Source organism: Brienomyrus brachyistius, chromosome 17, assembly GCF_023856365.1.
Source record: "Brienomyrus brachyistius isolate T26 chromosome 17, BBRACH_0.4, whole genome shotgun sequence".
NCBI lineage: Eukaryota > Metazoa > Chordata > Actinopteri > Osteoglossiformes > Mormyridae > Brienomyrus > Brienomyrus brachyistius.
In genome coordinates this window covers 13,782,188-13,809,132 of record NC_064549.1, presented here as the reverse complement: position 1 = coordinate 13,809,132, position 26,945 = coordinate 13,782,188, and the positions used below count along the sequence as shown (strand labels likewise).

Below are 26,945 nucleotides of genomic sequence, written 5' to 3'. Positions count from 1 at the left end.
AATAGTTAAAGTAGGGCTGCACACTGCTGGAAAAATTTCAAATATCACAATCTGAAGTTTTTGCAATAAAATTTTATAAAGCAAAAATGGAGTTGAAAATTTATGCAAATAGATTTAGCAAATAACTTTATCCAAGTAGAATTTATTACGTACCAAGAGTCAATCAGATAAGCTGGTGGCATCGCCATGTGCTGTGGCAACAAATAACTGTCTTCTGCTCATTATCGGCTCTATGGAATTCAAAATATTCCCATACAGCAGGAAGGACAATGTCTTTTGGTGACCAGGTTCAATTTTCTCCTCCTTGTTAAGTTTTTTCAAACGTACAACACTTTCTATGAGTAAGTCTGACAGCAAGGACAGTGATTATTATGATTGGTTCATACAGAGCTCATGCATAAGCAGCAGCAGTACTGTAGATAATTTTGAAAACGCAAAACTCACAAAATGTTGTTTCATATGACAGAGTAAAAATGTTTTAGTGAAATTTATTGATGATTTGCGTTTAGTGAACCTTAACACAGGATTCCTCAAGCTTGGCAAATTATATTACCGACATAACCAAATACTGTTACTGTACTGCAAAATAACATTGCTTTTGAAAATATTGTATATGCCTTGGAATAATGTGTGGATTGTCACGATCGCTGGATGCGAGAGTGGGTAATCGCTCGGGCAGGCGGGCAAGGAGCAGGTAGACAGGCGAAATACGGGGGAAATACTGGGATTTATTTTGGGTGGCTAGGAGACATCAGACATCAACCAACATCAATGACGGACAAGGGACACAGGCAAGACTTGGACTCAAATAGACAGGACAGATCAAAATAACTAGACACAGCTGGGTACGATCAGGGAAGCACACGTGGATAATCAGGGGGGCGTGGCACACACGAGGATCGTATGAGCCGGGCGTGACATGGATGGTGAGATAAATTAAATACCGCCCAGCAGAGGTGGAGATTTCAGGTCCAGAGAGAGCAAATCCAAACCAGGATTTTGTTTCAACCAACCAGTTGAGTACTCTGTGACTGTGACTCTTTATACTCAACTGGTTGGTTGAAACAAAATCCTGGTTTGGATTTGCTCTCTCTGGACCTGAAATCTCCACCTCTGCTGCCCAGGCCTAATCTCAATCCAACTGACTACTGCAGTCCTTCAGTCTGACAGTTACTTGTGCAAAGCATGCCTTGTTATTTTTATCACCCAGCCGTAAATTAAAGTTGTGGGATAGCATACTTTTCTGAAAACCGTAAGAACTAAATGGTGCCCATTGTCAATGCTTGGTTGTATTGTAAGTAATCATTTATTAGGTGGTAACAAAATTATTAGGTCATGATAAGACAGTAGTCAGATCATTTCTGCATAATGTGTAATATATTTTTACTCAATGATATAATCCATTTTCCAGCTGCTTATTATGGTCAGGGTTGTAGAGGGGCCTGGAGCCTAGCCCAAGCAGCATAGGGCACCAGGCTTGGTTACAGTCTGCACGAGATGCCAGTAAAACAATTTATACATTTTTAGATAAACTTTTATTCTTTATTCTAATTTGCAGCAGCAGCAAACCAGAAAAAAATATTACAGCAGAACGAATGGGAGTTTATGTGTAAAGAGACCTTTTTATGTAGCTCTGCGGTCTACCCTGTAGAGCCAGCCTCAGCTGAGCCCTGAGAATCAGTGAATTCCAAGAAGCCATTTTGATGCTCAGCCCCAACCCACTGATCCATGGAGCAGAAATCAGACTAATAGCATCAGAATGACTGACAGCTTGACAACCCAATTACTGTTTCTGTTGAAGCCATTTACAATACAGTTCTGCACATCATTGATATTTTTCAAGTTGTACAACTTGCCCTTTTTTTAAATGATGTTTTTTAGTATTATAAATGGCAGTAATAATCATAGTGGTGGCAGCCCACTCCAAAACTGCTTACCTAGTATAAGGTCACGGTGGGTCTGTCTCAAGAAGCATACGGCAGAACATACGGACCCTGGAACAGATGCAGTAGTAGTGATTATAATTGATAAAAATATAACTGTAAATGATCTGTGTCTTTCACCCGTGCTGAACAAACTTAAAAAAATGCTTAAATACAAGATAACTATCAGATCATGTCCAATATTAAAATTTGCTAGCGCCATCTCAGAGAGCTAACCTGTTGATTCATCCAACCACCGTAATAGCTTCAAGTTCCAGTAAAGGGTCATGATTAATTTGGCACCTGTCCCAGGAAGTATAGGGCACCAGACAGGGGACACCCTGGACAGGATGTCATAAGAACTGCGGATGAATTTCATTAACTTCACATTCTATAGGAATCTAAATGGAAAACTACCATGAAGGAGCAAGAAGGAAACAGACCAGTTTTAGAGCCAAGTGGCTAATGTGGGATGGGTTAAAGCATGTATGATCCTTGGCTCTGCATCCACAAGGGCTTGAAAGGGAGGAGGCTTCTGTTCCACCAGAACTTAGGAATGGCCAAACTCAATGAGTCAACCCACAACGGCAATAGACCATAATTACTCATAATCACTTTGCCTTCCCATGTCAACACTGGAGAGACCTGTTAGCAAGGACGGGATTGGGTTGGACACAGTTTAACTATCAAAGACATCCCAGAAGTACTCAGTTCTGATCTGTAGAGCAGGGAGGCAAGCAATACTGGAACAATGTTTTTTTTGGGGGGGGGTAGTGCGGGGCCTGGGGGGTGAAAACAAATGCATTTTTTTTACTTGTACAATAACACTTTTAAACATAGAATAAAGTCATTCTGGTAGGAGGGCCACACTTCCCACACTTAAAGCCTACACCTGGAGGTCTTGATCCCCAACTCTTTCGAGAAATTTAATTGAAAGAACGTTGATCTGCTTATTGCTTTCACTTGCTTCTAAAGCCAGCAGGGTGTCTGCTCGGTACGCTGTGGGGCCAGCTTAGGTTTGTACCACATCTTCAAAAGGCTCCCATGCTTCTCCATTAATCCCCACTTTCGTTTGTTTCAGTTGTTCTTAATACTTTAGCTTCATGAAATATCCTTCCCTTTGCAGTAAACAGGGGCTCCACCTCATCAGCTCACTGAAACAGCCTGCCTGTGGAGATGAAGTTGGTGGTGTAGTGAACAATGTGGGGTTGAAGGTTGCCCATTGCAGTCTTTAGCGGTTCCAGTATTCTTAACCTGAACATAAGTAGTTAAAACTTAGCTGAAACGCCAAAATGTATACCTATGCCTCAGCTATAATGCTAATCTGAAACAAGGCAGGAATGTTGCCATGTAAATGTCTCTGCGGTACAGGAAAGGATCTAACTGACACTCTCTTCTGTGTGTGTGCCTCTGCACTGACTTAGGGTAATTCTCATCTTCCTACAAATCAGGTTTCATTCCCTGCAAACATACTCTTACCGCAAGCGTGAAACAGCGCAGCAGCTCACCAGTGCTCCCAGCGCAGCAGCTCAATTTCTTACAGAATTCTTCCTGGGATTTAATTTCTTTTCTTCTAAAAAGCACTGTGACTCCACATTGATATAATCTCGTCATCTGAACTTAGGTTGAACTAGTCCTAGGGGAGCTGGCACCTTTATGTAGCCCTTAGAAGTCTCAGGTTTTTCTGCCATTTTTTCTCATGCCGTTTACTCTCCCGTCAAACAAAGCGGGCTGTCGCTTCCTGGCCTTTGATCGCCATGGTGATGGCTCCTCCAAAGGCTCCCACTGGTGGCGGATGGAAAAAGGAGGATCATGCCTTATCTGGGATGTCACTTAGGTCTGCGTTATGTCGTTCGTGGGGAAGCCCATGTCTTCTCTGTAAGTGTGTACGTGTGCTAGTATGTGCTCTGGGCACAAGAGATTACATAAGCCTATTCTTCTCAACTTGGTAACCCCTCTGATAATATATGTCTACATCTAACAAATAGGCCAGGAACTGGTCAGACCATGAAGACATTGGTTTTAATGCGTTTAAAGCACATATTTTCACATGGTGTTGTTTAATCAACCTAGATATAGCAGTGGAAGTACTGTACAGATTTCCTCTTGTATTTTCAAGGCTTGTATTGCATTGCGTGCCCTTATATAATTAGAGATGCTACTTACTGCTGTGGTGTAACCAATTAAGGAGTGACAGATTTTAAAGAAAACACAAGCCTAATAAAGCTCTGCTCTTAAAAAGGTGTCATGATGACGCCATGTGTTTCATATAAACACAGGCCACATAAATGCGTCTCAATTAACAGCTGATGCCTGATTAGAGGATGACGGCTGCCTAACTGGCACCAGTTAGCTTGATAGTTTTTGAGTTCCCTTCGCCATGTTTTGTTTTTGTTTTTCCATTACATCACCCATCAACCTGTGCCCATCATTCCTGCTTTATAGGAAAGTGCAGCATAAATTCTATTCCATTGTGGAGATCAAAAGACCCGTTCTATCATAAAGTGAGACGCGTGTTGGTGACTGATGGCTCGGCATGCATGAAACGTCAATGTAGGTATAAATCAGGATTGAAGTATTAGATCCCCCCCCCTCCCTGCAGAGTTCATCTTTGCTTCTTTGATCCCAGTGTTATCAGGCTCCCTTTCCCCTTGGCGGTCCCTCAAGTCTGAGATAACAGGATGGGCAGATGAGCACAGCGGTGCGCCATGGAGAACCATTTTATGTCTGTGATGGATGGTCTACTGGGCTGGGCTGGCCCCACCAGGCATTCAGCCTACCTTTGAGCCTGCCACAAGTCTGCCCTCATCCAGCCTATTTCTGTCCACCTCCGTACATGATGTCAGACTGTCATTGCTGTCCTTGGAGACGATGCAGTCTCACTGATGTCCCAAAAAAACTAAAACGAAAGAGCAATATAAATATGTTGCCATGATAAGCCGATGCTGGGAGATCTCGAGTATCCATCCATCAACAGCTTTATGTCCCTAAAATTGGGGGGGGGGGGAAACGAAGGGTTAAATAAGGTGCAATTAAAAGTATGTAACATAAAATGTGGAGTTTTGTCTGAATCTTTAATCATAATGACTTGCTAATGGACTTCTACCATTATGACATGATATGCCTGATTTATATTCTGTAGCCATTATTCACTCCATCCAGACTGACATGAATGCCATTAAAGCAGGCAGCGTGGAGCCCACAGTAGAGCAGGTCTACAGTGATTCATGGGACTGGTCCATAGAGAGCCGTAGGTGTGCTGCGGGTCACAGGTGTGAGCCCAGCTCCATGTCAGTGCCGGCAGGATGCCACTGAGAGCTGGTCCCCTGCTCACACCTCTAAGAGAACATGGATATTTCTCATCTTCTTGAAAGTGATGTCTGACCTATTTTGTGTATCTCAGTTTCTTTGTATTTTATTATCCTTTTGGATTCTGCAGACCCCTTGTCCCAGTTTTTCTTTTAGTTCTGCAAGCAATCGTGAGTCATCCCCTCAGAAACCCAAAGCCGTCAGAGAATTGGGCCCGTAGTGTGTATTCACAGCCTCGTTATATTTTACTGCCATGGTTTTCATATAAAGGGGCTGGTTGGTTACCTTTCTGGAATCAGAGCGGAGGTTTGCTCAGGGTAAAAAAGCCGGCAGCTGTTTTGATTCAAACCTCATATGTTGTCAACAAACTGAGGCCCAGGAGAAGAAGAGGACACCCAGCACGTTCATGCCGGTGGGCCCAGGAGGAGAAGAGGACACACCCAAAATGTTCATGCCGGTGGGCCCAGGAGGAGATGAGGACACCCAGAACATTCATCCTGCTGGGTCCAGGAGACACATGTATGAAGAACGATTTTGATATTAGGGCAGAAAAATTGACAACTGTAACTTTTTATTCCCAAGGAATATTTGAAAATGTTTAATACATTTTCTCCAATAATCAGGTTATAGTTGAATTTTTATTGTTTTTGCCATTGTCGTCTTGAAAGTGATGTGAATCACAGCATTCAAGATGTAGACTAAGTTTGCTCTGGTTCAAATCCCTGGGATGGACCACCTTCTCCTATGTCTGTGTGATACCGAGTGACTTCCCTAAAAGTATCCAGGTGGATGAAAGACTGGGGCATAGAAGCTGGAAGTTTGACAGGTCACTTACATGACACAACGACTGTCTCTGTGCTCAAGCTTTTTTTCAATGGCTTGGTCATCATTGACTCCTCAAAAAGACAATAACAAGAGCACTATGATGGACGTGCTGTGAGACTTTATGAGCGTGAGCAGGCGCAGATGGATGCCTGCGAGGCTTATTTTCCAGCTCAGAACAGCTCTTGAGGTTTTTCTGCTCGAGTTGTTGGAGGCATAGGATAGGATGAGGTGTCCCTTACGAAAGGATATGCTCATGTTCAAGCATTACCATATGATATTAAAGTTTAAGCCCTTGGCTTTATGTTTGACAATAATTCTTTCCATCTCTGGCTTGCCGGTTTAATGATGGAGCCACTCTGTGCGGCCTGTTTGAAGATAATTTGAGGAATGAACGGGCATTATAAAGCTGTACCTCAAGAAAAGTCAGTAATTACAGTGGGAAAACTTCATGGATTAGGAGTCCTTTTTTAGGATTGGGGGGATGCCTCAATTTGGATCCTGCAGAAGGAACTTCGGCCTTTCCTGCTAAGCCTTTTACTTGAAAATTATTAACCACGTCTGTTTTTTTTTTCCGTGTTACCTTGGTTGGTTAAAAAAGGTTTGTTAAAAAAAGTTTTGCATTTTGCTGATATGCAGAGGGTCTGCTGCACTTATACTGACATGTATTTGTAAACTGCAGTTACATTCATATATAAGGTGTGTAGATGTTTACGTGAGGAAAAGCTTCTGAAAGACATGTATACCTATGCTTCCCCCGCATGGTGTCAGTGAGGACTGACATCCCAAACTCAGCATGCACGTGTCGAGGGTGGTGGGGGCGGCAGGGTGGGTTACAAGGTAAAAAACAGTGTAAGGAGTCACTGGGGTCAGAGGTCAGGAGAGACACAGCTGGGCATTAGGGTGACCTCTGGTCGCCCTCCACCCCCCAATCTCAGACCTCACATGCTGGCCAGACCTGATTCGATTTGGGATTTGTTGAGCCCAGGGGGTTTAAGAAGTGCTCCCATTCATGTGCCTGTTTCTCCCTGACAGCCAGACATGATGACGTAGCTTTGGGATACCCATCCACAGTACCGTTGCAGCCTACTTACTCAGATCTGTAGCATGGCTGAGCTAACAGAACCAGGAAGACTGGCAGAATAATGTTATTTATATAATTTGGTTTCAAGCCTTTTTTTAAGCTGGATATTTACAGAAAACATGTAATCATACTTCTCAGTTGTGTTTCCATGTTAAATTTTTAACTTTTTCAAGAATAAGGAATAAATCCAGGAAAGGTGATTCATGTCACGTTAGCTATCTCGAGGGGAAATCATGACTCCTGGCACTTAAGAGTTGGACCCCCTGAAGGTGTATTTGAAGGTGCCTTGCTTTTCTGCTGCGTCTGTAATTGGTAGCTTGACTTTGCCTGCCTTACCGCACAGTTCCAGGTGGTGATTAAATGGAGCAGAACACATGGTCATGGAGGAAATCCGTGGTAGGTTGATGGGAGCCCAAGATTTCTCTCAGCTTATAATCTTAAAAGACTTGGGAGCGGTATTGAAGAGAACAGCTGCAGTAATGAATCAGATACAAACTGGTTTAGCCTCTCTGGGGCTTAAATTATGTATCACTGATGAAGAATTGTCTTTTCCAGAATATCATCAGACTAGTAAAACTATCCAGTATCTCTGCAGTCTCTCCAATTTGGAAATATAACAGGATGGTTCTTCGCTGGGTCTTGAAGTTTGATTGGTTCCTGCAAGATGAATCACAGGCATGATTGACAGAGATTAGTGGCGACAGGTTACTCCACCTGGATGCCTAACTATTCCCTTTCTGTGCTCAGTGTGAGCATGTGTGCATTGAATCAGCAGCCATTCATTAAATTGCCATTGAAGTCAAGGATGTTCTGTGAAGATAAGGACATTCTGAACTGTCAGAAGGATTTATGTTACTAAATTACGTTTATCCCTCATTGACCTTCATGTGTACTCAGGGGGGAATGGTCTGCTGGCATACAAACTCCAATGCTCTTTTATAGATCATTTGTAGGGGTTTGTTTGGTGTGTATATATACTGTGACAAATTATTTGTACATCGAGCATTCCAACCTGGAGCAGCCGCGTGGCCTGACCTGGGCATCATTGCATGATTAAAATGTGTCGTGTTGCTGCACCAATCGAGCTTTTATGTCAGCTAAGGGGGATTACTGTCATGTACAATAAGAATGGTTCTCACTGCAATGCTCTATAATACTTGCTCTAGGTGAGATGCTGGAGAGAGCCATATGACCCAAGGGTCAGAGAAAGGATTAGATATTTTTTTTGTATATGGGAGCAGGTTTAAGAAAACAATGGAGGAGAACTAAAGGTAACAAAACAAAAGAAAGCCTTTCCCAGTTCCAGTGCGTGGGAAAACACAGTGTTGAAAACAAAGAGCCCATTTTTATATGACTGCCAATAAGGCACCATTGAATGTTCTTGTCACCATCAGCCACACCTGCTGCCCCGTTGTACATTAACATAACATATAATGCTAAAATGACACTATTGTCATTGACCAATGTATTTTTGAGAGTGTACTAGACTGAGTGTACATAAAGTGTTAGTTTGCAGTAGCTCTCGAACTACATGTGAACGAAGTGTGGTTGGATGGGTTAGGGCTGTGTGCCTGTTAACAGAAGGTCACAGACACTAAGCCAATGCTCAACAGAGTGACACAGACCTTTCAGCCAAGCCCTTAATCCCAATTGCTGCAAGGCCTAGCTACAGTACCTCTGCTTTTGCAAGTATATGCCGCTTTGGATAAATAAAAATCACATCTGGTAAAATAAATTTTAAAAAATCAAATGCCTGTTTGTGTAACTGACTTTGGTTAAATGCCAGAATATACTGAGCTGCCTGTCAGGATGTCATGTCCCCCGCGTTGCTTGTTATCTTACCACTTCTCACCCCAATAGCGCCATCCAATTCTTCCTCATGTTTTCCCTCTCTGCCCCCCCCCCCCCCCCCCCCCAATCCATGCCGACTTCCTGCAAACCCAACCTGCCCCCGCTGTGCATTCACACAAACGGCGGTTCCGGGCTGGACCGGGTGGCACCATCCTCTGTCACTGGAAGGGAGGCGTCTCGATGGAGCTTTTAATTACCATGGATGACTGTCGGACTGGCAATCATGCGGCTCGCAATCGCGACCCTCACCACGGGAATAATGGCCGCTATTGGCTTCTTCAATCTCTTCCCACTGCGGGGGAGTGGGACTCTGCCATGTTAATCCATATTTAATGAATCCCGCGACTCTGCACACTTCCCCCTGCCTGTCTCACCCAGGGGGTCTGTTACCAGCGTGGTGTTGCGGGGGTGGCTTTTTAGTGGTCAGGTTATTGATTCCGAGCGTGGGGGGTGGCAGGGGAGTCGGGGGAGAGGTCTGGCGGTTTCTTGCTCGGCCTGTTGGCCAACTAGTCTGCGATATTCAGGACCGCTGCTGAAAGGCCTCTGGCCCCATGGGAGGCTGACAGTGGTCTGGCAGTCGAAAAAAGATAACTACCCAAGGTTATTATTTTCAGTTCTTATTTTATGACTGTTTGCCTTCTCGGCACATGCATTTAGAAGAATAATTTATTATTTACACGTGCACTGTACACATTCTCAAATTTATTTATGTGTATTTAATTAAGCAGTTTGGGCGGTGGGAGTTTGTCAAGGACACTGAAGCATCGCCCCTTCTGGGAGGGGGATCCTCAGATCGCAATATGTCGATAATGAGGGCTGCGGATGGTGGACTCGGGGCCATCTTTAATGAAATTAGCTGAAAACCCGTGACGATGGGCTTTTGGCCGCTGCGATGGCGAGGTGTCGGTTCTGCTGCTGGGTCACAGCACATGAGCTGAGAGGATTATACCACCTCATTCACCCTCAAAATGATCAGCAAAAGACTAAAAGGGGATTTTCAGCTGAATGAGGTCTGGTTCGGTAGGCTTCAGGACCTCTGTCAGCCAATCAGGATGCTTCGCCTCTAAACAGGAACCTCTCTCACTTCTACTGACGTGTGGGAAACAAGTGCTCATGAAATAAATGCTTTAAAAATTTGGCATGATATTTGTTTGTTATGCATTTTTAATCTATCCTCTGTTTCCTGTTAACCGTCATCTGTTTTTCCACTGCAATAAATAATAATCCGGTCAATTGGAAGTCGTAAGTGTGCGTCCATGTGTTTTACTACAATTTGGATATCGCAACCAAACAGGTGGGATTAGCAAAGCAGACAATGAACTTATAGGAAAAATTAAGTTATGAAGTCAGATGGGAAAAGCTGGGAGCTTTTCATGGCTGCCGAGTGCTTTCAATACACAGAACTGTATCACGGTTACCCAAGACGATAGGGAGAATGCAGCTGGTACTTTCCAGTCTTGTTTTGTTGATGATAAATGGGGGGTCTTTAAGTGGCATGTTGCGTAATTAGCTTCCACAGTCTCTCATCACAGCAGCCTGTTTTTACTCTTTGATGGAATAAAGCAATGCAGCCACCTCATCACGTTACTTTTTTTGGCGCCCCCTAGTCCCAGTGATGTGTAAGGATAGTGGGCCTGCGTTACATTCCTCCTACTGTCTGATTTAGTTACTGCCACCCCACCCCAGCAGGGGACGCAACTGAATTGAATATGTAGCTTTCAGCAAATGCCCTTTTCTGAGTATTGAACCTACTCATAAAAAGAAGTCTTGGAAATATTTCAGCAACTTTGAAAGCATCCTTAAACCGTGGATCTTTCACAGACGTTTTTCTCGTTTTTGGTGCTTAATAAAGCTGAAAGGCAGATGGTGATAACGAACCACCGCCATGCATTTATGGCACCCCCTGGAGGTATAGTGGTGCCGGGGCAGTGAGCTCCCTCAGCCGCGTGGCTGTGATATTTGGTGTCGCCGCGACTGGCTGACTTGCACCGTAAGCACTCTCTGATGGCACAGCTGCCACTTGGCAGTGCAGGCAACGCCGCCCAGGGCATTTGGGGGGGGGGGGGGGTGTGCAAGCAGCTCCGGCGCCTCTTCAACACGAGCTCCGCCCTCTCATGGGCGCCCTCCCGCAGCGGCCCGGCGCACTCGGCGTCTGGCGCGCCCACATCACTGCTGCACATGGTTCGCATTAACCCGGGGTCCCACCCCCCGATCTCCCCCACCCGCAGAAGGAACCGCAGTTCATGGGGGGGGGAGGCATGTGTTCCCTCTCTTGTACCCTGGCCAAGCCGCTAGTCCCTGTCCAGCCTCATGATGGTCTGCTCCACTCTCGCCCCAGTTTGATTTCACTGACCTCCCACAGTGTCTGTGAATATGAGTTCCCATGTTCTTCAGTACTGCTCATTATCTCTCTGCTGTAAGTGTGTGTGAGAGTGTGACTGTAAAACCCAGGGTCGCTCAGGGATACCATACCTACCTGCCGTTACATTCCATTGCCCTTCTCTAATCCTGTTACCTGCCATCCTCTCTATCTCTCCCCGATTCCACCACAAACTGAGGATAACTGCATTATTTAACCAAGCTCTTTTCATTTCCTTTTTAATAATAACAACAATGATAATACATGCAATCCCAAAGCTTGGTCTAATGTAACCCTCGCATGTCAGGGTGAACGTGGTCATCGTATGACCGGGGAGATTGCGGATGGAGAGCCGAGTCTTTCATGCCGTCCTACATTCTGAATCCCGGCGTGGCCCTTTCAGTTGTGGCCACCAAAGTCGTGCTCTCCCATCCCCCCCCTTGTGTGTGAAAGTCAGCGAGCTGCCCTGCAGGAGTGGCGGGACATGCATGTTTTAGGACGTGTGGCACATCCCAGGCCTCGGAGTACCAGGCAGCTCACAGCCCCCCCAGAATATGAGGCTCTGGGGGTCACATAACCCTCATTTACTTGTGTATAATTTGGGAAGCGGCGTCTGCTGGGGATTTCATGGGATGTGAAGGGCACTGAAAGGGAGGCTTCCCCCCTCCCCCTTCCCATCTCGCCACTAGCCTAACTGGCAAATAAAGCTGCTGTTCATAAACTCTCGCATGGTGTTCCTGTCCATGCGGCGTTTCGGGGGCAAGTGCGATAAGGGGGCCGGCAGACACGCATCACAAGCAGGAATTTTCGGCAGGGCGATGTAGGTCTCTGTTAGAACCAGTCCTACAAAGTGTAACCTTACCCAAAAAAAAGTGACCTCAAGTCTTGCGGGAAGCGGTAGCCATGGTTACGGGGACATGTTCCCCGCCTGTCTCCAGCAGCTGCGAGTTCACTAGAGGAATACCCAACGCATGGGTCATTCCCAGCCCCCAGCGACCCACCAGTACACAGTCCCCGCTCCCCCGGCCCCAGCCACTTTGAGGCATAAACTGCACAGTGTCTGATTTCATCCCGGTAAATTGCGCTCTAAGTTAGAACCACAAATCAAATACCTGCCCACCTTCAGGGGATTGTGTTACACAGCTGCCAGAGCCGCCTGGTCACATGCCGCACTGCATGTTTCTGTAATTACACTCCTCACTGCACTCTGCCGCACGTGTCTGCCACTTTATTTACCTTTAGTGCCAGATGGGCCCCACTCTTTTTCCTTTCTCTTTTTCTTTCCTCTGCTCATTCTTCCCTTCTCGTCACTGTTGCTCTCTCCCTCTCTCCCTTTCTCTCTCATTCTGTGCAGGCTTCATGTTTTAATCACTTCCAGGTGTGAACAGCAGATAAATAACGTGTGCCTGTAATAATGGGGAGGGGGGGGGTTATACTCTTTCAGGCACCATTTGTGGTCTTGCCGCCGGTGCCTAGTGTCTTACTTCATGGGGGCTGCGTCCCCCACATCACACACCATGCGGTGCCTCATCGCACTGAGCAGAGAATAGCAAGCAAAAAAAAAGGAAACTGGAAAGAGAAGGAGAGAAAATGCCAGTCTTTTTGGAGACAGATTTTATATTGTCTCAAATCAGCGCATATGAATCCCAGCTCAGCGAAAACAAGTGAGGCATTTCCTTTAACTGAGAACTGCCTGGACTAAAATGTAGGTGGTACATCGTTATTTTCACAGATAGAGGCTCCTTGTTAAGAGTTCTGTTTGAGTATCTGTCACTCAGGTACCTGGGGCTGAAGGGGTTAAACTTACAGCGACACACTGCCATAAAGGATAAAGGAAACAATCAGCATGGGAGTGAGTGGTTTTGTTCTGCCTTACAAGGCTGACGCTCTGCAGCATTCTCTGTGTCCTGGCTGGTAGCTGGACTCTGCGCTCCAGGCAGTAAGCTCTACAAGGAGGAAGGGAACCTTTGGCATTTAGCCTCATGCAGCCAGGATGACAGGTTCTCTAGGGGCTGAGAACCTGAGACCTTTACTCCATAGACAAGAAGTTTTCTGCATGATGGTGGACCCAGGAAGAAGTTGAGTTCCGCTGGCTGCGTGAGCCCGCCCCCTGGCTAAGGACCCCGGGACTGTCTGCTGTAGTGTTGCTGACGGGCCAGGCTGATCTCGTGGTCCATGTCTCCAGGCCCGTGGCTGTCGCTCTGCCAGCTCAGCATGAGGCCTGGATTTCGCAGTGTGGGGGGCTCCCTGTTCCCCTGCAGTCTGAGCAGAGCCGGTCCATCGGGATGAAAGCAGTCCTTCCATTCTGTAATGGCTCTGCTGGTTCAGTACCTTTCACTCGCTCTCTCTTTTTGTCTCTCCCACCTTATCCCTCTCTCTGGTCCTTTCCTCTTTCTGTCTGTCATCTCTGTTCATTTTGTCTGTCTTCCTCTTCCTTCTTCTCATCTCTCTCTCCCTTTTTACCCTTCCTGTCACCCTCTCTGGAGAGTGAGTATTTGTTTGAACAAACCAGCAAAAAAGATTTTTCAGAATCTTCCTCAAGATGGGCCGGCTGACCTCCTCTCTTTTATACATTTCTTATGTTCTCATGTTCTTAACATTGTAAGAAAGCGGAAATCAGCCAGAGTATGTTAAGCCCCACGTCAGCTGGCTTGTCAGGGGTACAAGCTGAGACCCGATAATATGTCCATGTGAGGAAATATGGGACTGAGGAGAGTTTAATCACAAAGCGGGGGCCACGCTGGTCGTAGGCACGTGGGTGTGCTGACCCTGTATTGCCAATTCCAAGAGTAAATAAAGACACGGTAATCCTGTCTAGCCACCCCACGATGAACAATGGCCACCTTGTCCCCGCTGCTGCTGGATGGGTTTTCTGTCTGACCGATGTCCGCATCCGGCTGCTTTCTGTCGTGCCCCAAGCTGCCCTAGTTTCCGTATTCTTTGTCCTGGCACCATGCAGCACAGAGCAACCCAGTTCGCTTCAGCACCACCATTTAGTCATGGGGTCGAAGTGTGTTCGGTGGAGCTCTGCCCTGTCCTGTTATGATGCTGCTCTTTTTTGTGGTTTTACTGTGTTGCTACTGTGTATTTTACTTGATTTACTTGTTGTAATTGTCTTTTTATTTTATTTATTTTTTTTTTTTTGCATGTTCTTTGTTTTCGAAAATAAAAAACAGGAGGATTTGTGACTGCACAGCAATCACGCCTAACCCCGCTGCTGTAAATCATCGGTTCCGGCTTCCCCGTTTAGGGCCTGGCATGGTCAGAACCTTCTGACCCTTTTGATGTTTTAGGGACCTTCAATTAGGTGGAACCTTCACAGAGGTCTCTGCCTCCCCTGCTGTAAAATTTTGCCTTAGCGTTTTGATGCAAAATCAAGTTGAGTGGAAAAAAAATGCACAGACCGCAGTATGCCCTGGCTGTTTTTGGATCCTTCTGGTTTGTTTTAGGAGGGTCCAGTCCAAGCTTTCCTTTCCCATCATGCCTCACTCAATCACACAATCAAAACGTAGACTTGGGACAGCTGGCCACTTGCTATGACCAACATTTCTTCTGCCCAGATTTTTCTTCCAGTTCTGAAATGGGAAAACAATGCAGGAGGAAAAGAACAGTGATTTTTGCAGTTGACAAAGTGAAAGAACAATGACTGTAGTATGAGTGCTGTTATTCCACATAGCTGACACTTTTGAAAACATTGTCTTTTCAGTCCAGAAGTGTGGACTTTGTTGGTGCTGATAGAGAAACCTAACATTTGTGCGGAAGGGTGACTCGCTGTAGGAAAGGGATATCTTCCATTGGTGTGAGAAAAATGTTGGCACCTGTCAAAGAGGTCAAAGGTCAGAGTATTAACCCCTTGCGTTCCAAAAACCGTGCCGGCCAAGGCTGGAATTCCTTGATGGCGTCTTACTGCTGTGATCACTTTGAGGTGGAAACTGGACTCGAGGCCTTAATCCTCCTGAAGACGATACCCAAAAGCCACACAATGGGGGGTGGGGTGGGGCTGGGGGGCGTAGTCTCAGATCTCTTCAGCTTCTGTGAGCTACTCATGATTGAGTGACTGGGATCTGAGAGCGATACACCATGAAGACTGAAGCTTTGCTTTCGCATTTTTGTCTCATTCCCTCATCCCTGCTTGTTAAAATATTCCATGTGCCCGGCCCACCCGGCCAGCTCCAGGCCCAGTCATCTTGGGTGCCGTGACATGGCTGGGTCAGGCGAGGCGTGCCTGACTGTGTCTGTGTGTGCGGTCCTGAGCGGACCCAGCTGTGCCCGACCATCCCGGAGCATGGTCTGAGTCTGGCCCATGTGGAGGGCACGCTTCTCAGTGTGGGAGGGGCCTCTCGATCCTCTGTAAAATACCCATATATGTGTACGTATATCTCATTACATGCGGTCATGTATACAGGTCACTCTATAAGGACATATGAGATTATAAATACCTGAGGTTGTTTGGCTGTTCGCTCCATGAAATGCAGTTCTTTGCCAGGAGGGGGGCAGGTAATAGTTTTTGACAAATTGCAGAAGTGGAGAGACCTGTAAAAAATGTAGTTTTCGGGGGGGGGGGGTTTCAGATCTTGGCAGATGTGCCATCCTCTCTCCCGGCACTGGATAAAAGCCTTTCCCAGAATGACAGCTTGTTTAGGATTCAAATATTCCCCGCAGGCTACATCCTGCAAACACACCTTTTCATCCTCAAGCCGGAGTCCTGACTCCCCTTGCTGACATGCCTCCCAAAATCTCTCCTTTCTCTCTTTTTTTATGCTCATTCTTTTCAGAAATGTTTCCGCAACCACAGTCATTAATTCAGTCGCATCATGGGCTACCAGTTGATTCTGTCTTTTCATTATTTATATTCTGTATTAATAATAAATCGAGAAATGAAATACATGCTTGCGTTTTGGATACAAATTTATGTTATTCTTTCTCTCCTGTTCTCGCTAACTAGGTGAGAGGTTATTTTTTGGGATTTCACGTCATAAATATTTAAATTGTGGAGAGTCCGGAAAAATAAACACATTTAACTTTTTCTAACTTTTTTTAAAATGGAAAACGAAGCGGCTCTTCTGTTGGAGGTCCAGCTTTATGATCCATTTGTCACTCCCTGGCCAGAATGTTCTTGACGGTTTCCTTGGCCCCAAGTCAGTATGTCGTGCTCCTTCCTGTCTGAGGGTGTTTGTGGGAAACCGTGAGGCTCAGACTCTCCTAACTGGCACCTTCATTGGCATGAGGGAAAAATGAAAAGCTGCATTCATTGGGCCTTGTTGTTTTCACCAGGGTTGTGTGTGAATGCAGACGTGGCTGTGTGTGTGTGTGTGTGTGTGTGTGTGTGTGTGTGTGTGTGTGTGTGTTTGTGTGTGTGTGTGTGTGTGTTTTTATTTTTAATAAAAATCCGTGACTGCAATGAAAAAACTAAAAATGCATAAACTATTGTACAGTATTTTGCTTGGGTACTTATGCTTATGGTTAGGGCTGGTTGTCATAGTTAGCGTTAGCATATCTTCCAAAGAAATGAATGAGTGGTCCCCATAACAATATGTTTACCCGACGTGTGTGTGTGTGTGTGTGTGTGGGGGGGGGGGGGGGGGCTTTTCCCAACATTACCCAGTTCACTCCTGTTGTAAGTAGACATTTAGGACAAGAAATAAACTCAAAACTCTTCTGTCTGTTCTCGAGGCTGGGCTCCTTGTTACCGTCCGTGTTTCTGGAATAACATTACTATAAACATTACTTCTATAGGAATAATCATTTGCCTGCTCTGTGATGCAGGTAGAAACCAAACCTATGGAAACTGGCGCACGGCATCGTCACGCATGCAGAGGGAGGCCGCGATAACTCAATGGCTGGCACTCGTAATAGGCAGCGGATAATATCCTGAACTCATACAGCAGGTATCACATGAATTTGCACTACCTGCCCACCCCCGTGCCTCTTTTTATATCTACACCAGAAGCATGAGTTATTTACACCCCCACTAGGCTGCTGCCTTCACTTTGCTGCCATCATGCTGTACAAATGGAGGGTGCTACTTTCCAGCTCCCTGCCCCCTCCCCCTTACCATCTGTCACCCCAGAACACCGAGATCTCCCCCCCCTGCAATTTATGCCGCGTTCCCGCCAGCAGCTCTCCCGGAGGATGTGCCCCAGGTGGCCCTGATTTCTCTGCCACTGTCCGGGGGCCCTTTCAGCGTGCTGGCTCTGCAGGGCCCCCCGCTCGGCCCTTGGGAGCCAATTTAGAATTTTATCGTGGAAGCTCGTCCCCCCAGGCGTATCCTGGTTTTCCGCGCCATTTGCGATCGGCAGGAAGGCTTCTGTTCGGTTTCGCCGTACCTTTCCTGCGAGAGGGAGAGGGAGAGAGAGGGTGAGAGTGAACGAGAAGGACAGTTTTGCTCAACACGTGTGCCGTCATGCCGTTTCCATCTCATGCCAGAAGTCGTCCCAGCCAGTACTTGGGAATAATTATCGTGTACCAAGGGGGCACACCTGATTGGCTCGTTTGCTTTCAGTCTCCTTGGGAGCTGTCACAGAGACAGGCATCCCTGGAAGCCAGCCAGGCCCCCACTTTTTCAGTCCCAGCAGCCTTAGGGCTGATTGGCCTTTCTCATGAGATCGCTAGGTTTATGCAAAGGCTTTGCAATCGTCCAAGCTAGGAATGGGCCGATCCACATTTTTTTCAGCTCCGATCCGATTCCGATACACAACTGCCGATACCAAGACAGATTCCAATACAAGAGCACTTTTCATTTTAATATAATAAATATATATATATATATAATATATATATTTATACTTTATATTATTAATATTTTTAACTAGCAAATACAGATGAATGAATCTTTGCCAAAAAAATGTATAATTAGGCTACTAGAAAGATACATGACGTACTGTTCCACCTTGTTTCTACATCTTGTTTCAAGCGTTTTTGAGACATTTTGCAGTTCATTTTGAATAACTTCCAAGTAAGTATACGCAAGTGGCGAATGCTTAAAATGCCCCGTAATTTTTCTCCCACTGGTAACAGCGTTGCTTACACTTTCTTGCGAAAGCAGCCCCTCATGCATCACAAGCTGTAGCAAGTGCACAAAACAGCCCAAGCTAGCAACACCCAAATCATCCACTGCTTTTTTCATATTACTCGCGTTATCACACACAATGGTGTCCCCTTTCCTTAGTGGGGTTTTCCGCTAAACGCTACTCCCACCTCTCAAAACGTTGTTTTCACAAAGATTGTAAATTGCTGTGCTACAAGTTGTTGTTAAAGCCGCAAAATACTTCCTGATCGTCACCCCCTCAACTGCTGTTTTTACGCTTCTCTTTCTGCAAAGGGTATGCATATTACATCACAACTGGCAGAAGTCACTGCGCTCACACTCGCTGAGTAGCAGAAATCCGAGTGGCAGCGATAGCATTCAGCTTGAATGCCGCAAAAAGCATGTCTAAAACAGGAAAGAGCTGTTGTGTGACTGACTGTGCAAGTATATATAGCAGAAAATAGAAGCTATCTTTTTAGAGACCGCCAAAATCTAAATAACCAAATATTGAATGTGAATCAGTCACGTATTGCTGATACTCGATCCATCAAAAAGATCTGCATTGGCACCAATATTCGGATCGGTGCATATCTAGTTCAAACCCATACAGTACTGTGGGTCTGTACACGTTCTCACACTGCAGTTGCGCTATCGTCCATCACTGCAGCCGTGCAGAAATCCACAAGTGTCCAAGAGCAGAGCAATGTGGGTGATAATGTGATTCATCTGAGGCATTACATTAATTTTAACTTACTAATTACAAAGTATTTAGGGAGTATTTAGATGTTTTATAGAATTACGTTGAAATATATGAGATATTTTCTTAGGTTTTCCTCTATACATCCCAATATTTATTGCCAAAAAGTAAATCACATGTAACATAAGAAAATGAATGGTATGTAATAGTAAACTAGGATGTGTTTTGGGTTGTATCTTCTTCTCCAAGCTAGGTCACACCTTTTCCAGAACCTTTAGTTGCTAGGTGTACCTGGTTCACCTCTTTGCTGTATCCCTGGCACACACTCCCCAAACACACACGTTGGGTCAGGTGTTTATGAGTGTGGCCAAATATTACCTTGGAGTCTAACACAGCATTAGCCAAACGAAGTCAGTCTGCTTGTTGTTCCTCATGTCGTTCCTGTTCTTCCATCTGCCTTTTGCTGTAAGAAATATTTTGTTGCTTGGGTTTCTTTTGGACTTTTCCTGGTCTCCTCTGCCAGGTTCGCCTCAAATGTGCTTTTGACGGTCTCATTTATCTTCTGTAATACAGATGTTTCAGCAAGACTCCAGTCCCTTCAGAGAAAACACATGATTTTCTAGTGGTTGCGTGTAAGGAAGCGTGAGGTTGTTTGGCTGTTAGCTGACAGCGGCAGCAGAGACCCATTAGCCTCCCTGTGCTTTTTCCCAGGTTACAGCTACGGATGCTGACAGCGGCTCGTTCGGGACAGTAACCTATTCCATCGGCTCCGGCATCGGGAGCACAGCTCCCGTCCAGTTCACTGTCGGCAAGGAGACGGGCCAGATCTGTACCGTCGTGGCCCTCGACCGGGACCAGGGCCCGTCCAGCTATGACTTCACTGTCACCGCAGTGGATGGGGTGAGTCGAACGCGCTGTGTCCCACCGCAATCCCAGAATTCCTGGCAGACATGGATGCATAACACTATTTCAGAGCTAGAACACAGTAGAAGGGATAGAATAAGGGGAGCGAAACGGGACTCCTTGGCATGACTTCAAAATACCGTAGTGTGGCGCATGCAGCGAGCCATTTATACTCTAAAGCAAAGCAAAAAAAAAAATATATATATATATATATATATATGGCAGGAAATTGCAACAATCATGGTAAAGCAATCAGTGGGAGCGAGGCTGGACTGTAATATTTAAAAGTCCGAGTCTTGGTCCTTCAGCCAAGCCTGTCCCCCCAGAAAAGTATTTTTACAACCTGCCCCAAAGAATCAGAGTTCCTCTTTTGCATTTTGCGTAACTCCTCTGTGTCTTGTTCTTTTGTTTGCTTGTTTGTCTCCCGCAAAACTAGTTATAGTCTATTTCACCATCATTCACTGCTGATTCAGAGGTTCTCTGATTAAATTACATCAGTAGGGATTTAATATATCAGACATTTAACTATTATTTAGTTCCTGAAAAAGTAAAAAAAGGCTGCAGAACTGCTGTTGAGTTATAATTTGGCTGGTGGTGTCTCTACACAGGGCGGGCTAAACTCCATGGCCTACGTGAAGGTGTCCCTAGTGGACATCAACGACAACAGGCCGTACTTCTACCCTCTGCAGTACGCGGTCAGCCTCAGCTCACAGAGTGTCCCTGGCACCTCCGTCATCCGTGTGACGGCTCATGACTCTGACGCAGGGGACAACGGCAAGGTGACATACCACATTGTCCCGGGAAGAGGCTCCGCCTACTTCACCCTAAACAAAGACACAGGTTTGTGTGCCTGCTTCCACAGGCTGTTCAGTGTATCTCTCTGCCTGTTGCTTAAATTTGCTCATTGACATTTTTAACTTTGTAGTTCGCTGGTAAGTTGAGATGTTTATTCACGTAATGTCTTGTGGCTTCTTGATATCTTCTGCTCTGATTAACTGGTGAACCTAAATTGCCTGTTTGTTGGGAAGTGAACTAGCAATTACTGGAAATAAGTAACAAATACACTGTTGCTAGTTTATGTAAACTGATTATTTTATAGTTTAGATATAACATATGGTACCAGTCAAAAGTCTGGACATGCCTATATATAAAAAGGTTCATTCATGCTATTCTTTATATTTTAGAATAATTAAATAGACATCAAAACTATAAAATAACACATATGGAATTATGCACTGATTGGTCCCTTGAGTAAGGCCCTTAACTCCAATTAATCCAGGAACTGGCTGACCCTGTAAACTCCTCTACCCCACTCTCATTGGCTGCTTTTTCTTCACTGTCTGGTCAAACTGCTCCAAATCCATCTGTACTGTGCTTAAGTCAGGTGACCAGGTCATGTGATGTGACACTATCACTCTCATTTGTAGGCAGCCTGGCTTGTCCAAACATTTGACAGGTACTGCATATACAGTGATCTATGTTCCATAACTTTTAATTTAGCACAGTTTTATTGTGAGCATGGAGCCTGTCCCAGGAAGCAAAAGGCATACGGCTGGGGACACACCCTGGGAACACACAGGGCAAGCAGATGCTAACAGATGTGGTCCTACCTGCGAAGCCTCTGTGCTGATCTTCTCCTTTAGGATCGTATATATCACTTCATACATTCTGGAATTACCTTGGGTCTAATGTGAGAAATGTAATGCCGCGTCTCTCGCCTACTGCCAGGTGTGATCTCGCTGTCTCGCTCCCTTCACGGCAAAGCCAACACCATCATCTCCATGGTGATCGCCGCTCAGGATGGCGGTGGGCTGGCCGCACCCGAGAACGCCCGTGTCAACATCAGCGTGGTGGCCGGCTCAGTGGCGCCTCCCATGTTCGAGCGGACGCAGTACCACTTCACCGTACCCGAGGACGCGCTGCGTGGGACCGAAGTGGGCGGCGTGCGAGCCAGCAGCGCAATCGGTGTGTTTCCCAGAGCTCAGGATCGCTTATTATTCCTGATCGTCTATTTTGGACATTTAAAAAGTGTATTGCCTTTTTGTTTAAATGCTATTCTAAGTGTTTTCCGGCTCTCCTAGGAGCTGCCCGGGCCATGACCTACTCCATCTGCTCGGGAGACCCAGATGGCTACTTTGTGGTAGACTCGGAGACAGGCGTCCTGCGGACCAACAGGCCCCTGGACCACGAGGCGCGGCCGTCGCTGGAACTGGAGGTGCAGGCGAGCAGCGGATCCCCGCCGGCCTTTGGCCAAACACGTGTACTCATCACCGTGGCCGACGTCAATGACAACGCACCCAGCTTCCAGCCCTCGTCCTCCGAATCGCTGCTGCTGCCCGAAGCCACACCCTTGGGCTCCGTGGTGTACCGCGTGCGGGCTCACGATCCTGACTCGGGCCCCAACGGGAAGCTGACTTTCGATCTGCTCCCTACCAGTGCCCTGCGCACCTTCAGCATGGGCCGCAGTAGAGGGGAGATTCGCCTGGTGGGGCCATTGTCTTACGAAAGCGTGCCGCGTTACGACCTGCTGGTGACAGCACGGGACGAAGGGGCACCCCAGCTAAGCTCCGTCTTCACATTGGTCGTGCACGTCCAGGCTGAGAACCACCAGGGCCCCGTGTTTGATGCACTCACCTACCGCGTGGAGCTGAAAGAAGGTACGGCCCTCAACACGCACTTCCTGCAGGTGCGGGCCCTTAGCCGGGAGGTCGCCGGGCCAGCCACACCCCTGGCGTACCATCTCCGGCCCGACGGCGACGCGGCAGGATTCGGCATCGCCCCCGACAGCGGCTGGCTCTTCGTGAAGAGTGCCCTGGACCGCGAGACCAAGGACCTGTACTTCCTGACGGTGCTGGCCACCTCAGGCAATGGGCAGCTCAAGAAGACAGGCAGCGCCACCGTGCGCGTGTCCGTGACGGACGAGAACGACAACGCACCTCGGCTGGCGCATGACATGTCCTTCCTGGCCGTGCGGGAGAACCTTCCCCCTGGCACTGGCTTCGGCCGGGTTCTGGCCACCGACCGGGATACGGGTCTCAATGGCCGGCTCACTTACCGCATCCTCCATGCGGAGCGCAACTTCCAGATTAACTCCCAGACTGGTGAGACCCTCATTCTTAGCACTGCCCTGTCTGAAACCTGTTCCTCAGTTAAACTTGCAGTAGTAAAATTTGGCCAGTCTTGGCCAGATGCCTCCAGAAGCTTCTGGCATAGAGCAGAATAGCCCAGCTCACCTGCTCTTTGAATGGGTTCTGTCTAGAACCAAGAATGCCATGTGGATTGTGTGCCAAGATCCCACGCTATATGCTCAGGTCACACCATCCCCCAAGCCCTGTCGGCACTGAGTGATGGCCTTTGTAATGCGTAATATTGGTGTGGCAGCTGATTAACATGCATAGCAAAATAACCCAGGAGCACAGAAAGGCACAGGGGAGAAAAAAATTAACACCACTGTCAGAGAAACCAGAATAAGGAATAATATTCTGAGAGACGGTTTGGCCGTCTGCTCCCCAGGCGTGCAAGGTATTATTATTGCACAGCACAGGCAACACTCTCATCTAGATGATTTATACCTTTTTATGCATATCGTAATAGTTTCCTGCACCAGTGCAGGTTAAACTATCCAGCTGCAGTCAACTATTAAACCACTTTAATTTTTTCTTGTGTTTTTATGCTATTTCATAAACTCCGTATTACATCTGCAGGCGGCCAGTCATTGTTTGTAAGCCCCGCATCTTACCTGCTGGTAACCCTAACCCTCCACAGAACCTGGCTTTCAAGCCTTTGCCTCTCTCTCGTCCCCTAGGGGAAATCAGCACCAGGGTGGCACTGGACCGCGAGCAGCAATCGAGTTATCAACTGATGGTACTGGTGCAGGACGGGGGCACGCCAGCCCGAAGCACCACAGGCACCGTCCACATCAGCGTGCTGGACGAGAACGACAGTGCCCCCAGCTTCTCCCACGCCCAGCCCGGAATAGGCCTCCTCATGCAGGTAAGCCTGCCAGGCATCTCACGGCTGCAGGGGATCATGTGACTCGGCTCTGAATTTACATACGGCCGTGTGCAGGACAGGGCGTAAATGATTATACACTGTGAGACCCTGTTTGCAAACACATGAAAAAACTGTGAACTGTAATTCTAGAACTACATGAAAGGCTCTATATTGGTCCTGTCTACGTATCATGTCTTTAATATGGTATTTTACACACTCCGCTGTACCCAAACACCACTTGGCACTGCACTGCACGTTCTCCTGGGCAGAATGGGAACCCTGACATTTTTTTGCCACAGGTGATGGAGGAGCAGCCCCCCGGGTCCCTGCTGGGTACAGTGCAGGCAACAGACCCCGACGAGGGCGAGAACGGCACCATCATCTACTCCCTGTCAGGTAGGGGGACTGCATGAGTTTCTGTGTGTGTGTGTGTGTGTGTGTGTGTGTGTGTGTGTGTGTGTGTGTGTGTGTGTGTGTGTGTGTGCGATCGGGTATACCTATCCTTATGGGTACACAATGTAACCATAACGTGATAAATATCCATTTTTTTCCCTTATAAGGACCGGTTTCCTGGTCCCCATAAGGGAAAACTCTATTTTATAAAAATCAGTTACTGCTATGAAAAAACTAATAATGCAAAAACTCTTGTATTTTGCTTGGTTACTTATGGTTATGGTTAGGGCAGGATGGGGGTTAAGGTTGTCATAGTTAGCGTTAGGATTTTTCCCATAGAAGTGAATGAGCGGGCCCCATAAAGATAGGTATACCTGACGTGTGTGTGTGTGTGTGTGTGTGTGTGTGTGTGTGTGTGTGTGTGTGTGTGTGTGTGTGTGTGTGTGTGTGTGTGTGCGTGTGTGAGTCTGCATGAATTTCTGTGTCTGTGTTATGTTTATATTACATTGTGGGGACTAAACGTTATTTTTCAGGTCCCCACAAAGATATGTGAATGCAATCAAATACTAAAAATGCCAAAAGTCTCGTATTTTGTTTGGCTACTTATGGTTAAGTTCAGGGCTGGGTAGGGGTTAAGGTTGTCATGTCATGGTTGAAGTTTTCCCCATAGAAATGAATGGAGTCCTCACAATGATATAATTACCAACCTGTGTGTGTGTGTGTGTGTGTCTGTGTGTCTGTGTGTGTGTGTGTGTGTGTGTGTGTGTGTGTGTGTGTGTGATCTGTTTGTATTTGATTGTATCTGCATATGTGTGTATGTACCTGTGTGTGTGTATGTGTGTGTGTCTGTGTGTGTGTCTGTGTGTGTGTGATCTGTTTGTATTTGATTGTATCTGCATATGTGTGTATGTACCTGTGTGTGTGTGTGTCTGTGTGTGTGTGTGTGTGTGTGTGTGTGTGATCTGTTTGTATTTGATTGTATCTGCATATGTGTGTATGTACCTGTGTGTGTCTGTGTGTGTGTGTGTGTGTCTGTGTGTATGTGTGCCTCTGTGCCTATATGTCATGTAGTAAACAGCTCGTAAACACATCATAAGCTGCTTTTGCTATGGCTGCATCTTAATGTATGGACCCGTTGGGAGTGTATTTTTACAGACAGCCAGTTTTTATGTGTTCTCCATGACCTACCCTCCCCCTCCATTTACCCCCTCAGGTCCCAGGGCAGAACGTTTCACCCTCAACCCTACCACAGGCGAGCTGCGCTCGGCTTCTCCCCTGAGCCAGTCTAACTGTGCTGAGTACAGCTTCACAGTGACGGCCTCGGACCGGGGCCTGGCCCCCCGCAGCGCTTCCACCGCCTTGCTCATCCAGGTGAGCCTCCAAGAGGAATAGGGGTCACTCTACCCCCCCCCCCCCCCATGTTGTTCCCCCTCTACCTTATTCACCTTCACTGTCTTTTCATAAGTCTCTGCCCTGCAATTTTACTCTTCTCAATTTTAGTCCCACAATGAATCCTGTCCACGGACTTCAAATACATAAAAATCCATTTGGATGGTTGGAACGGCCGTGTTAAATCCATGCAGCTGCTTCTTCTGACTCTGAACAGGGCAGTTCTAACTCACTGTGGTAGGAGCATGTGTGCTCAGTGTGCAAATTCTGAAATCACATCTAACCTTAACGTGTGTTTGAGCATAAGTATTTTAAAAAGCACCTCACTGACATTATCAGTGTTTTCTCAGTGCGGTTTAGACCTTACGTGACCAGAAACAGCAACGTCCAGAAAGTCTCTTGCCTGCCTACCTGTCTGACTTTTCTTCTTGCTTGAAAAAGCAAATGCTGGCAGCTGGGCTGCAATGAATGCCAGCTTCGGGCCGGTCTGATCCAGCCCACAGCCGGTGACTTCAGCACTTTTCGCACGGTAGCCTTTTTGAGCGAGGGGCCAATGGGCCTTCGAGTATTAAACATGCCATTGAAGTTAATCAAATTAACATGTAGCATGCCGCTGAGTAATGCCAAGCCTGGGGGGGGCAGCGTGCTGTAAATCTTTACACGCAATGCCTGGAAAACCCGAAAGCCATTAAAACTGCATTGCATTTCACCTCCCAAACTCTTCCATGGCTGGATTAATAATATTATTAATAAAATTTTATCGTTTGTAATTGAATTCTTGATCTTTTAACTGACTCTATAAAACCGTCCATTCATTCCTTCATCTAAAAGTGACCTAAAACAATCCAATACAGAAACCCAATAAATCCACGCTCTGCTTTTTCTCTGGGACAGGTTCAGGCTCCATTATTCTCGCATCGCATTATCACTTTTCTGATGAGGTCCGTAATCTGCATTTCGATAACGTGGACCATGTGATTAATCAGGAGTGAGTGAGGTCATCTTCGGGGAGGGGCTGGGTGTTCTAGCAGCCCGTAAAGGCTGCACTGGCGGCGTGGATCCGTTACAGCTTCGCGGGCAGCTTAGCGCTCTCTGATCCTGATCGCGAGCACATTAAAGCATCGTGGTGCAATGTTTCCATACTGAGTTCAAACTCATTTCCTTGTTTGTTGTCCCCCTGATTGGACGGTGGTTAC

At 46.6% G+C, this 26,945-nt stretch overlaps 1 protein-coding gene across 2 annotated transcripts in view; it reads left to right on the top strand.

Annotated features, from left to right (window-relative positions):
- LOC125711895 (protocadherin-16-like) overlaps positions 1 to 26,945 on the top strand; it is a 91,510-nt gene that overhangs the window by 45,659 nt on the left and 18,906 nt on the right. For both annotated transcript variants that reach the window (XM_048981324.1, XM_048981325.1), the window contains exons 3-9: positions 19,783 to 19,971; positions 20,583 to 20,814; positions 21,703 to 21,939; positions 22,056 to 23,075; positions 23,780 to 23,967; positions 24,267 to 24,363; positions 25,574 to 25,731. In XM_048981324.1, coding sequence (XP_048837281.1) covers positions 19,783 to 19,971; positions 20,583 to 20,814; positions 21,703 to 21,939; positions 22,056 to 23,075; positions 23,780 to 23,967; positions 24,267 to 24,363; positions 25,574 to 25,731 — 2,121 coding nt within the window. The remainder of the gene's footprint in view (positions 1 to 19,782; positions 19,972 to 20,582; positions 20,815 to 21,702; positions 21,940 to 22,055; positions 23,076 to 23,779; positions 23,968 to 24,266; positions 24,364 to 25,573; positions 25,732 to 26,945) is intronic.